This window comes from Pygocentrus nattereri, chromosome 24 (assembly GCF_015220715.1).
Source record: "Pygocentrus nattereri isolate fPygNat1 chromosome 24, fPygNat1.pri, whole genome shotgun sequence".
NCBI classification, from domain to species: domain Eukaryota; kingdom Metazoa; phylum Chordata; class Actinopteri; order Characiformes; family Serrasalmidae; genus Pygocentrus; species Pygocentrus nattereri.
Window position 1 is genome coordinate 33,782,481 of NC_051234.1, and position 14,081 is coordinate 33,796,561.

Here is a 14,081-nt window from a genome sequence, read left to right on the forward strand (position 1 = left end):
GTTACTTGCTGTGTGTGATGTCAAGTCAAAACATTGACTTATTTCATGGACTTTTCTTCCAGCAGCTAAATTCATCTGCTTGACTTCCCACTCGGTTTTGTTTTGACTGTGTGCTGCAATGTGCAAACCTCCAGTCCATCACAGGACACCACACTGCAGTACAACAGCGAGAGGCCACAATTATGGAGAAACATTATGTACGCTCATTGACTGTATATGAGATATATATGGTATTAATGGTATGGTAGATATATAGTATTAATACTCTTGTTGAATATATTTGTGATTTATATAGATAACGCTCATTGACTGTATTTATGATACATGTTGCTGTTGTCGGAACAAAACCTCGTGAAAATGTCTGTTGATCTTTACATTAAATTTCATGATGAATGGACCAAAAGAAACTGGATCCATTGACTTACATTAAAAGTAGAGTATGTTTTTCCTTCTCCTGTACAGTTACTATGCTGGAGATATAAGGTTTTGTTCCAACAGCAGTGATATGATAAAAGTGTTTCTTGGCTGTATATATGGTATATATGAGTTATATAATCTTTGGTTTCATATATGATATATACACACTCCTTGGTGTATACATCAGACGTTGGAAACCATCCAGTCTGTGGAAATAACAATTTCCATTCATCACAGGTTACGTGAAGCTTCCATTCACACAATGAAAATCCTGCTATTGAATTACTGAAAGGAATAAATATATTCTAATAATGTTACTGTTGTCCACTCATATAGTCCACTCATATAGTCCATTCATATAGTCCACTCATATAGTCCATTCATATAGTCCATTCATATAGTCCACTCATATAGTCCACTCATATAGTCCATTCATATAGTCCATTCATATAGTCCACTCATATAGTCCATTCATATAGTCCACTCATGTTGTCCACTCATAACAAAATGCACTGCTTTATAAACGGGAGAAAAAGCCTCAAATGGGAGACAAATGTTATTAACTATACAAAAGAATGCACATAATTATTTTAATAATATGACAACCTTACAAATCACATAACTACATATAAATGGTGTAGCAGAATGACAGCAATAACTCTAGATTGAGCTCAAACATTTGTTTATGTTTGTAAATGTGTTAAACTAGTGATCTATTGATAAGGATGATCATATTTTTACATCTGTAACAGGAATAATGCACCGTGGTTACATCTAAATCTCTGACTCCTACATTTATTTATATATTTCAGAGGAAAATCAACTCTCCTCCACAGTGTCTGTGGTCATCAAAGTCCTGGACATCAATGACAACATACCGACTCTGTCCCAGGACTACCAGCCCTATGTGTGTGAGGGCACACAGGCAGGAGAGGTGAGGTTTAGTATCTCTCACACACACACACACACACACACACACACACACACACACACACACACACACACACACACCCCTAACGTTCTAACATTATTGGAAGAACCCACAGGGGACAGACGCGCAGGTTTTCTGCTGTTTTAAGAGAAGTCTGTGTGAGTATCCTGTGGATTTTCCACTCAGATCTGATGCAGTCAAGCCCTGCACTTCTGACAAACTGCTTCACTCAATAGACCAAAATTTGGCAGCATTGAAAAGCAAAGCCAAGGACGAATGGCCACTGCGGGGGGGGGAGGGAGGAGTCCAACACCAGCCCCCTCGGCTGTGAGCTCGGAAAAGCACTGCAAAAAGGTTGTTCGTACTTTGTCAGGCTAAGCCCCGCGAGTTCGGCCGGCGAGAGCCGTAGACTTTACTTAAGCCTCCGTCTCCCAATTTATATTCTAGGTGTTACTAAAACACAGCAGACCTTGTCTTCAAGCTGCAAATGATCAATTAGGGCAGACGTGGAGGACGGGACGTCAGCTGGGGTTCAGGATCAATAGCACGCATGCACCCCTGGCAGGGATCTCGCCGCGTTTATCTCACAATCGGCTTGTTCTGCGCCAGCCGCACGGATAAAGGTGGAAGTGGAGGATGTAAGCTCTATATCATATCAAGGTCAAGATAAACAATACAGTCTCAGGCTTCAGCTTACATGTGTGCACGTTTGTGCATGGAGATAAATGCAGATGAACCTCAGTTGGCAGTGAGATTCTTTTGATAAAGCAGCGCCGTTCCTTCCCCAACCTTTCAGCTACGGCCTGCCAAATGTTCTCTTTCACCTCCACAGTCTTATAGTCAACGGGGTGCTTGTCGTATGAGCTCCACCAAACTCTACTGCTACCAAGAAGCACATTTGCTTTGACTGCAAACCTGACAACAGAGATCTGAGCCTGATTTTACTGCTAAGGCACTAAACACTGGGCCTCGTCCTCCAACCGGTCTTCAGAAGAAATCTCTTCTTAAACCCACTGACGCAGTTCTGACGAAGACTCTGACTCTCCAGTGATCTCTGTGTGGATTAGTTCTTAGCTAAGAACAGAATCTACACACACTCAAAGCACAAAGGTGAGAACCGTTCTGCGCTTTAAGAACACAACATAACTTTTTCTTAGAACCTTTATCAAGAACACATCTAAGAACAAGCTTAGGGGCATACATGAGAATGAGGCCCAGTAAGCCGGCTACAGTTCAAATTTTACAGACTCAGACTCTCATCCAAAAGACTCAGACTCTCATCCAAAGACTCAAACTCTCACCCCAGAGACTCAGACTCGCATCCCAAAGACTCAGGCTCTCACTCCAAAGACTCAGACTCTCACTCCAAAGACTCAGGCTCTCACTCCAAAGACTCTCATCCAAAAGACTCAGACTCTCGTCCAAAGACTCAAACTCTCACCCAAAAGACTCAGACTCTCACTCCAAAGAATCAGACTCTCGCCCAAAAGACTCAGACTCTCACCACAAAGACTCAGACTCTCACCACAAAGACTCAGACTCTCACTCCAAAGACTCAGGCTCTCACTCCAAAGACTCTCATCCAAAAGACTCAGACTCTCGTCCAAAGACTCAAACTCTCACCCAAAAGACTCAGACTCTCACTCCAAAGAATCAGACTCTCGCCCAAAAGACTCAGACTCTCACCACAAAGACTCACACTCTCACCCCAAAGACTCAAACTCTCACCCCAGAGACTCAGACTCTCGCCCCAGAGACTCAGACTCTCATCCAAAAGACTCAGACTCTCACCCCAAAGACTCAAACTCTCACCCCAGAGACTCAGACTCTCGTCCAAAAGACTCAGACTCTCACCCCAAAGACTCAGACTCTCACCCCAAAGACTCAGACTCTCACTCCAAAAGACTCAGACTCTCACCCCAAAGACTCAGACTCTCACGTCAACGTCTCTGACTCTCACTCCAAAGGCTCAGGTGCTCACTCCAAAAGACTCAGACTCTCACTTCAACATCTCAGACTCTCACTCCAAAGACTCAGACTCTCATCCAAAAGACTCAGACTCTCACTCCAAAAGACTCAGACTCTCACTCCAAAAGACTCAGCCTCTCACTTCAACATCCCAGACTCTCACTCCAAAGGCTCAGGCGCTCACTCCAAAAGACTCAGACTCGCACCCCAAAGACTCAGACTCTCACCCCAAAGTCTCAGGCTCTCACCCCAAAGACTCAGGCTCTCACTTCAAAGACTCAGACTCTCACTCCAAAGACTCAGACTCTCACTCCGAAGTCTCAAGACTCAACTCAGGCCTGAACATCGCTGGTTTGCAGTAACACATGCTTTTCTTTCTGAAGCTCATCCAGATGATCAGTGCTGTGGACGCAGATGACCCAATGGAAGGCCATCACTTTTACTTCTCTATGGTACCAGATAAACACATCAACCCCAACTTCACCATCAGAGACAACCAAGGTGCAGCACATAGTCATAAAATTCAAACAAGCACAATCTTATATGATGTTGACGTGTAAGGTAACTCGATTATGCTGTGAATGTAATAAATAAATAATACACATAAACATCCTGTTCAATACTGCATAGGCACCTTTTCCACGTGAAGACATGGTTTAGCTTTTCAGCTAATGCAGACTAATGTAGCTAATGCAGATCATTTATCATGGAAACTGCGTCACAGTGATCACAGTCTCTTGTTAACAAAGACTTGTTTAAAAGTTTTTTCCCTAAGATTCTGACAAATTATTATTTCTAGACATGCACAAATGTATCTTACATAGCTTAAAAAGGTGGTAATATCTTATGCCTGAATCTTGTCCATACCTTTGCCAGTTTGTATAGATAACAGTATTTTATACAGTGACAGAAAAAACATAAGCAAGTCTGTTTGCTTTACAGATCAAGATACACTATACAGACAAAAGTATCGGGACACCTCCTAATTATTCAGCCGTACTCATTAATAACAGGTGGATAAAATTAAGCACATAGTCTTGCAGTTTCCATAGACAAACAATGCAGGAGAGGGTCGTCCTGTCCTGCTAGAGCTGCCCCTGTCAACTGTAAATGCTATTGTGAAATGAAAGCAACAACAGCTCAGACATGAAACGGAACCATGTTCTGTGGAGTGAATCAGCTTCTCTGTCTGTCAGTCTGATGGACGAGTCTGGGTTTGGTGAATGCCAGGAGAACGTTCCCTGCCTGACTGTGCCAGCTGTAAAGTTTGGTGGAGGAGGGATGATGATACGGGGCTGTTTTTCAGGGGTTGATCTAGAACCCTTAGTTCCAGTGAAGGGAATCTTAAAGCTTCAGCACCAAGACATTTTGGACAATTGCAGCTTCCAACATTGTGGAACAGTTTGGGGAAGAACCTTTCCTGTTCCAGCATGACTGAGCCCCAGTGACCACAGCAGCTCCATAACGGCCGGACTGTATGTGTGATGTGGCGGTGTCCCAGTATTTTGTCCATATATAGTGTATATAGTGGCTTAGACATTCTAACAGCCAGCTGTGCAGAGGAAGATCATATAAACAGTTATTTGTATTATAACTCCTGAAATAACTCCCCCTCTGTTTCTCACAGACAACACGGCGAGTATCCTGACACGTCGTAGCACGTTTACCCGTCGCGACCGGGTGCTGTATCATCTCCCTGTGGTCATAATGGACAGCGGCTCCCCTGCCCTGTCCAGCACCAGCACCCTCACCATCAGCGTGTGTGCCTGCCAGCCTGCAGGACACTGCCCTTCAGGAGGAGTTGAGGCACTGGCCCTTTCTATGGGCCTCAGCACACAGACCCTACTGGGCCTGTCTGTGTGTCTCATCATGCTCATAGGTGAGGAATTATGGGTAACATAGTCCATTACAAGCAGTATTGGCCTGTCATAGACCTCTGAGGTTGTGCATCCTTTTATAGCTGTCAGCATGGCCAGCTACTGTTGACTGTGGGAAAAATTAAACTGCCTCTATTGCAGTGGTTCCCAGCCCTGGTCCTGGAGGACCCCCTGCCCTGAATTTTACTGGTGTTCCTGCTCCCAACACACCTGATCCAATTAATCAGCTAATTAACAAGGTCTTCATGAGTTGAAATGTGTGCGTTTGAGCAGGAAAACACAAAAAAAGTGCAGGGCAGGTGGTCCTCCAGGTCCAGGGGTGGGAACCATGGCTCCGCCGCATGCTGTGATAAACAAAATCATTTTTGTTCTGCATACACTCTTCTCCAATTATTAATGGGTCCCCTGATTTGTGAGGTCTGCAAGAAGTTGAAACATGAATATTGCTAATATTGCACTTCACGTTACATGAAAGTCAGGCTACGACTATAACTACATACAACTTTAACACCAGCTGCTCAACTTGTAGCCCAGTAATGCCAGAGCCAGTTAAGAATGCCAGAGTCCAGCCTAAAACAAGAGCTAAAACGAGAGCACTGATTGGTCAAACCAGGAGCTGCTTTTTAACTACATATAATACTGGACTTCCTCGAGGAGAGACTTGGAGACGGGTAAACACACACACTCACATCCAGAACATCACTGTTTATTTTATATATATATATAAATCATTATTAATTAATATTCTATACATTTTGTTTATTCAAATATTAACACTTTTCTCAGCAAATAAACACAAACTACACAAATAAATAGATTTTGAAAACGTGTCTTGGGGGCCTCAGACTTTCACACAGTGCTGTACATACAACCAAACTAATAGTAGGGTAGCTCTTACCTTTGTCACTGAGCAGTGAGGACGACAGCAGCAAGGCGCCACAAGTTCAGGGAACTCTATTCACCAGAAGCCCTCGGGCTGATTAGACCCAACCTGGCCCACCTGTGGACTCCTCTATTTAAGGCCGTGGCAAACAGCAGCCCTTTGTCCCACCTTTGTAGAGGGGTGACCAGTACGGTACTTAGCCCAGGTGGGTATTTAGACTAAAAGGACAAAGAAAGGAAAGGAAAGGAAAAGAGGGCTGAAAGGGAATAAATTGCCCCAAAACTACTTAAAAGCTGAAAGGAAAGATTAAACAAGATCCGACAAGCCAAACAAAATGTGTCTGTTCCACAAAGAAGGACCAGGTGAAGCGTGAAGCTGATCTTCTCATCACGGACGAATGTCGTTTGTTTTATGATTATCTTTTATTTCACTTTTCTATCTCAGCCTTTGTTTAAGCACGCTCCCCTTTGTCTGCCTTTTCCCGCCATTTCCTTACATTGAGATGTTTTTCACGTTTTCACTCCCCTGCTCCCCGGTGGCGCAGCGGTAATTCCTCGGACCACCTTCAGCGGCTCTGAGCCACGCCAACTCCAACGTGCAGAATCACTTCATCACCTCATTAACTCGCTGCACCTGGGTTCTGCCTCCATGCCATCCTGCAGCAGGTGGGTTTAGTATAAACACAAAGATGGCCACGCAAACAAGTTCCTCCTCCTCTCTGTGAAGCATGGTGGTGGATCTTTGATGCTGTGGGGCGTTTTTTTCTTCCAAAGACCCTGGACTACTTGTTTGGATGCATTATATCCAAGATTCTACCCAGTACCACATGATATGAAATCAGAACCTGACTGCCTCAGCCAGGAAGCTTTAATGAGCTGCGTTTGGATTTTCCAGCAAGACGATGATCCAAACCACATCCCAAAATTAATGCAATAATAATGCATAATAATAATGCACTGAATCAAGGCTTTGCCATGGCCACCCCAGCCCCCCTGACCTACCCCATAGAAGACCCATAGGATGAAGAGCTGAACAGGACAGTCCACAGTGTGGACCTCAGAAATCTGAAGGATCTCAAGTCTTGTTAAGCGTCAGAGGAGAAAACTAGGAGCTCTTTGTAAAGTGAGGTGCGTTAATTAAAGAAAGGCCAACGATTGTGGCACAAACAGGTTTAAAATATCAAGGAAGAGTTCGTTTTTTCAAATGATGGTTAGTTTTATAAACACTTTGAGTCAAAGTTGAAAAGGATCAACGACAGAGTTACAGTCCATGCTCATGTTTACCAGCGGTGCCGGTATTTGTGTGTATGTAATGCCTTAAACATGCAGCGATATTTCGACTGCTTAATCACCTTGTAATTCAAATGGCGCAATAATATTCAGGAGGACAAAACATATCAGATCTGATGTGCTTCAGTCCCAGATTGCAATACGAGCGCTATATAAATATGTTCCCACAGTCTGAAGCTGCCAAGCTCTTCAGGATGTTAATGACAGTCGTAAGTACAGACGTGTGGCACATCCTCAGACGTCTATATGGGGGGCTCTCGGTTTTATGACGAACCTGGTGAGATGCATGTGAACAGAATTAAACAAAAAAGGAAAATTACAAAGTGCTGTTTTTCAACAGAGAGCTTGTGACAGTGCAAGCTAATTCGGTTCCTCTTCACATCAAGCAGGCAAGTATGAACAGAGTGGATATTTCAAGCTAACCCATCCTCATGCTAGAGTGAACTCACAGCGTGGTCCTAACATGGATGCAGTGATGCTGAATGACTGCTTAATAATAATGATGATGCCATCTCCTGAAGTGTGAGAATAACAGTGCAGTCTTCAAACACTGATCACTAATTATTATAATTACAAGCATGAAAGAAATGCACTATACACCGGTCAGACATGACGTTCTGACCACCTCCTTGTTTCATTGACCACTTTATCAGCTCCACTTACTGTACAGCTGCACTCTGTAGTTCTACAGTTACAGACTGTAGTCCATCTGTTTCTCTGTGGACTGTCCACTCTACTAGACACTCCTACCCCACAGTCCAGTAGATGTAAAGTCAGAGACAACAGCTCATCTGCTGCTGCACCTCATTGTCACTGCTGGACTGAGAATAGTCCACCAACCAAAAATATCCAGACAGCAGCGTCCTGTGGGCAGCGTCCTGTGACCAGCGTCCTGTGGGCAGCGTCCTGTGACCAGCGTCCTGTGACCAGCGTCCTGTGGGCAGCGTCCTGTGGGCAGCGTCCTGTGACCACTGATGAAGGACTAGAGGATGACCATCACAAACTGTGCAGCAGCAGATGAGCTGTCGTCTCTGACTTTACATCTACAAGGTGGACCGATGAGGTAGGAGTGTCTAATAGAGTGGACAGTGAGTGGACACGGTGTTTAAAACCTCCAGCAGTGCTGCTGTGTCTGATCCACTCAGACCAGCACAACACACACTAACACACCACCACGTCCGTGTAACTGCAGTGCTGAGAATGACCCACCATCCAAACAGTACCTGCTCTGTGAGGGTCCATGGGGGTCCTGACCACTGAAGAACAGGGTAACAGAGTATCAGAGAAACAGATGGACTACAGTCTGTAACTGTAGAACTACAGAGAGCAGCTAAACGGTCAGTGGAGCTGATAAAGTGGACAGTGAGTGCAGAAACGAGGAGGTGGTCAGAACGTCACGCCTGATCAGCGTATGTGCCAGTTTTATTAAATGAAAACAGTAATAAAATATATTGTACAGTTTGAGACGGGGAGAATGATGAGCTGTAGTCTGAGATGTTGGTCATTAAAGGGGTTTTGACCCTCTGCTTTACACAGTTCTGTGTGTTTCACGTCTGATCCAACTCAAGTAATTATCAAACCTTTCATCATTAAACGCTTGAACTGGGTGTGCTGGTCCGATGGGAAACGTAGCGCTTTGCAGGGCTGCAGGTCATCAGCACTGAGTTTCAGAACACCTGCTCCACAGTGACTGAAATGGAAGTTGCTGTTGGGTGAAGAACATCTAATAAACTCACTCATTCAACCACACATGGGCGAATGATTACTGCAGGTCTAACACTGGTCACACAGATTTCCCCTCCCCTCAAAGGCAGTGGTTAATTCAGTGCTGGACCTCACCGTCCCAGGGTCCAGCAAACCCTGACTTGGGGTCCCTTTTCTACATCACATCTTCATCCTCTGCCAAAGTAGCATTAAACTTTCATTCATCCCTTAATTCCCCTTAAAATCCTCTGCTGATGAGCATGTTCACCCAGCAGTTCTTCCAAAGATCTCACGTTTAGAGTTTAGCTTTTCTACAGACAACAGGACATGGACTAAACTTCATCCTGCAGCTGGTTAGGCAAGGAAAACAATCAACATGGGAACTGGGGGGCTTAGGGAGCTGGAGCACTCTCTAATTTAGGGAACTGATAAAAACTGCAAATAATAATCATAATAAACATTACAAACTTTATAATAATCGGGCCGTAGTAAAGACTCATGTGCTTGTTTCAGAGGGAGTTTGTATATTTATGTATAAAGCAGCCTGATATTTCAATAACTTTTATTTTATATATATTTTCCCCCAGTATGTAACAAACGAATAGCAAACGAATAGAAATTGTGCACTAAAACTTATAGAAACATCTAACAGAGGATCTGTGTTATGTTGATGTCGTGGCTGATCATGAACATTAAAAGGGTAAAAGTCACTGAATTACCGCTTTAAAGTCTAAAAATGCAAATCTATATTAATCAGGCATCTCTGTCCATCTGTTTGATCCCACAGTGCTGTCCTTACTAATGCTCGCAGTGTGGAGACACAGGAAGCTGGCCCAGCAGAAGCTTGCCGCCCAGGAGCTGGACACAGAGGAGTATCATGAGAAAGTCGTACACTACGCCGAGGCCAACGCCGGTCAGGATGCGGCCGTCTCCTCCAGCCAGCCGGTCCCGCTGAGGCCCCACCCGCGGCGCCGCGAGCGCAGACTCCGCAGGGAGGAAGTGACCGCCAGCATTCGCATGTCCCTCCGACACTCGCACCTCATCGGGCCCGAGGACGAGGTGTTCCGACAGTTCATCATGGACCGGCTGGCCGAGGCCGACGAGGACCCCTACGTGCCGCCGTTTGACTGCCTGCGTTCCTACGCCTTCGAGGGCACGGGGTCACTCACCGGCTCCCTGAGCTCACTGGAATCCTCGACGTTTGACCCCTGTGTGGATCGACCCCGTGACAGCGGGCAGCGTTTCATGAGACTGACTCTGTGGCAAGGAGCTGGAGAGGATGAGACGTCGTTCTGAACTGAGGAGAAATCATTTACAGTGTATTAGTGACACCTGCCTGCTACCTGGCCATTTTATCAGAAACACCTGCTATACAGGGCACACGGCTCATCAGCCACCCTCTCCCTTATTCCTTCAACGGTAGCGGACCCCTGGTAGAGGACCACCCTGCTAGCGTGTGTTGTGTTGGTATGAGTGTATCAGCCACAGCAGCATTGCTGTACTTTGTCGTACACTTACTGGCCACTTTATTAGAAACCCCGTTGACGTACCTCGTTGACGTGCCTTGTTGGTGGACAGTTACAGTTCACCTTTTTTCCACTAGGGGGCTAAAATTCTGATAAGCAATAATATCAGTGGACATAATTTCACACTTAGATTTTAGTGTTTTGGTTAAACAGGGCTTCTCTGGCTGATTTGACAGTTATAACAAATATAATAATAAATAAACAGCAGAAACTCCGTCTTATGAAAACAGCCCTGGGGGTAGAGCTACCCACAATGCTTTGCCCTTTGGTTTCTGTTTACCATCTCTTACTTTTGAATTTGTTTCATGTTTTTTATTTTTAGATAAAGGTTTTTATGTGTTCCACACACTGAAGGAGAATGTGGTTTATATAGTTCTATGTAGCACCAAAAAGGGTTCTTCTGTTATTACAGGATTGGAATTGAAACGGCAGAAGAACCTTTTTGGTGCTATAAAGAACAATTTTCAAAAGAGTTCCAGGTAGAACCATCTACAGCATGTTTCGCATCAATAAATGGTTCTTCAGACTGATGGAGAATGTGCTGTAGATGGTTTTATATAGAACCTTGTTGATAGGCCTTGTTCTATGACCTGATAGATAACTAGTTAAGTGACCACAGGATGGTTATAAATTGTTAGTAATTAGCAAATATTTTATATTTTAATTACATTTAGAAGCATCCACCACTTAAAAACAAGGTTTTAGATATGACTGAAGTAGAGCTAGACCTTCTAATATTCTCTGCGTCCCCTACACTCTTAAAGGATGGTTCTTCAAGGGTTCATAAGTAAAGACAATGGTTCCATCTAGAACCATAAACACTCAAAGAGCCCTTTGCATGCCTAAAAGGTTCAGATTGATGGTGAATATGTTGTATACGGTTCTGTATAGCACTAAAAAGGTTCTTCTTATTGTTACAAACTTGATTACAATAGCAGAACCCTTTTGGTGCAATACAGAACCATGTTCAAACAGCGTTCTTCATCTGATGGAGCTTCAACTCACACCATCATTGTTTTGCTCCCATATTCGTTTTCATGAGTTCAGGTCATGTCATCAACATGGCGGTGGTAGTATGAGGGAGAACTGAGGGAGTTCTGGGCAGATTCTGCCTGTAGCTAGAAGACCAGACCCCCTCATAGCTGTAGTAGGACTGATGTCGGACTGAGGAACAGGGAGGAGATGCAGGGGTGTGGGTTGTGAACACTTCGTCATGGAAACAGATGGTCAGGGTGTGAATTTATAGGGTGTTATATTGAAAGAAGGAGGGGTTTCAGCCATGCTCCTCCCCTAAACTTCAGTTAGAACATAACTACATTCAGAGTCACAAACTGCCCCAGATTAACTGCTGTTGCTGTCATTATCATCTCCAAGTATAGATACCGATGCTTCCAGGAACACTGCTGATGAGGTGTCCAGGAGCATGATGGTCCCCTATCCAAATATCTGGTCAGTGCTGGTCTTCTAGGGGTCCCTTTCCCCTGGAGGATGAGCATATTTAGCACATTTACGCCATTTGGCAGACACTCTTATCCAGAGCGCATTACAACGATGAAGGTGGTGCTGGGAGTCTTTATAGTGTCGAGTGGTTACCCAGGTGGGGATTGAACCCCAGCCTACAGCATAGAAGGTAGAGGTGTCACCCACTACACCAACCAACCATGAAAACTTGCACAGCAACAGGTGGGTTTCAGGAACTATAGACCTACAAACGTGCACCTATATGGTGGGTGTTTCTGATAAAATGGCCAGTGAGTGTAGCTGTACCTTCAAAACTCTAGAAGCGAGACTTTGTTCAGTCTGAAACGTGTGGACTGAGTGTTTTCATGCAGACACATGACCCTGGAATATTTTAGTGGTCTGAATGAAGTATTAGTTTCTAATATCCAGCTATTTATATTTGAAAGTGTATCACTGAACTTAAGTACGGTCTACTTGCTGGAGTCTTTTGATTGTGTGAGACAAGCTTGACTGCAGTCAGGTTCTTAAAGGGAATGCTTTACTTTTGTGCTGTTCTGTTTGATGCTTTTTGTATTTGTCACATAAATATGCATATGTGTGTAGAAGATATATGAGCCTTATTTTATTTGTTAATTACAAAGAGGGTGGAATGACTGTTCTGAGTGTTATGAGCTGAGAAGTGATCCCCATATTTTTTACAGTAGGACTATGAGGGGAATAGAGAACTGCATGACATTGAATTCATGTCGGCCCAAGCGAAGGACCTGGGCATGAACAATGGGCTCGGTATGCACTGCTGAAAAAATAGTGTGGCTTAAGACAAAACCCTGCAGCACACCATCATTTAAATGGCCACAATATAATAAGCTGAATTATTTCTCACTTTCTTATTAAAGAGTCTGATGTAATATGTGAACATTGTTAAAATCAATATGGTCCATATGTGAAAATGAAGCTGCAAAAAAACCCCACAATTTGAATTAATTGCTTCTGTGATGTCATACGTACGTGTCATACTGCACAAAAATTAAAGGCTCCCCTCATTTCATTTCATTCATATTTTCAGTTGTCAGTGGGTCACTCCTTCACCTCTATTCCAGCTTCTGTTCTTCTCAGGAGCCTCACTTTCAGCTCCTCTAAGAACCTACAGACACGCCTCCAAAGCTCAGTCTGAGAAGCTGGTTGATGATTTTCTGAAGTGATCAAACCCATTCAGTGGCGCTGAGGTCAGGATTCTGGGGTGGTCAGTCCATCGTCCAGCTTCTTTGTTTGATGTGTCCGTGTCCTTCTCTCAGTGAGGTTCTTCTTGATCAGCTACACGTCCTTTCAGACCCACAGCGCTGAGTGGTCTTCTCACAGTGGAAGGATGGACAGAAACACCTGTGGATGTTTTCAGATCTGAAGCAGCTTGATCTTCTCCTCTCTCTCAGAGATCAAAGCTTTCAGTGCTGTTTATCTGATATTTCTATACTACACACAACACAATTGGGTGATATACCATTTATTATTTTTTAATAAAGTTTACACTGTTTTTCCTGCAGTGTTTCACATCCCTGTTCCTGGATGCACACTGTCCTGCACATTTTAGCCTCTTTTCTTTGCTTTAAACCCAGTCCGGGTTTGTTAATTAACAAATTAATAATGCTAATTAATTGTATTTTTTTCTGGGAGGAGGGGAAACTGTAAAGTGTGTGGGACCTGGAAACCCTAGTTTACTGTATCTTGTGTGGAGTCCAAACTGATCACAGCTTGGCAGGTAGGTAGGTAGATGGGTGGGAGGGTGGGTAGTTGGGTAGATGGACACTTTATTGATCCCGAAGGAAATGTAGGCGTCGCTGCTACTTGTGAGAGCTGCTGAGCGGTTTGTCTGATTGCCCTCTCTCTGTTAACATCTTGCCTTGGACTCGACTTTGCTTTTTGACCTTTTGCACTCTGGATCTGGTCACCTGGCTTTGTTATGTTTGGCCTTTCAGGATTTGACCCTTGCCTGTTCAGTGACACTGACTTTTGCCAAATTCCTTTATA

General features: G+C 44.1%; 1 protein-coding gene across 1 annotated transcript in view; it reads left to right on the plus strand.

Moving 5' to 3' along the window:
* Nucleotides 1-13,115, plus strand: part of cdh19 (cadherin 19, type 2) — a 57,344-nt gene extending 44,229 nt beyond the window's left edge. Inside the window, exons 9-12 of the mRNA XM_037534200.1 lie at nt 1,230-1,351; nt 3,700-3,817; nt 4,944-5,195; nt 9,857-13,115. Coding sequence (XP_037390097.1) covers nt 1,230-1,351; nt 3,700-3,817; nt 4,944-5,195; nt 9,857-10,365 — 1,001 coding nt within the window. The 3' untranslated portion in view covers nt 10,366-13,115. The remainder of the gene's footprint in view (nt 1-1,229; nt 1,352-3,699; nt 3,818-4,943; nt 5,196-9,856) is intronic.
* The last annotated feature ends 966 nt before the right edge of the window (nt 13,116-14,081 follow it).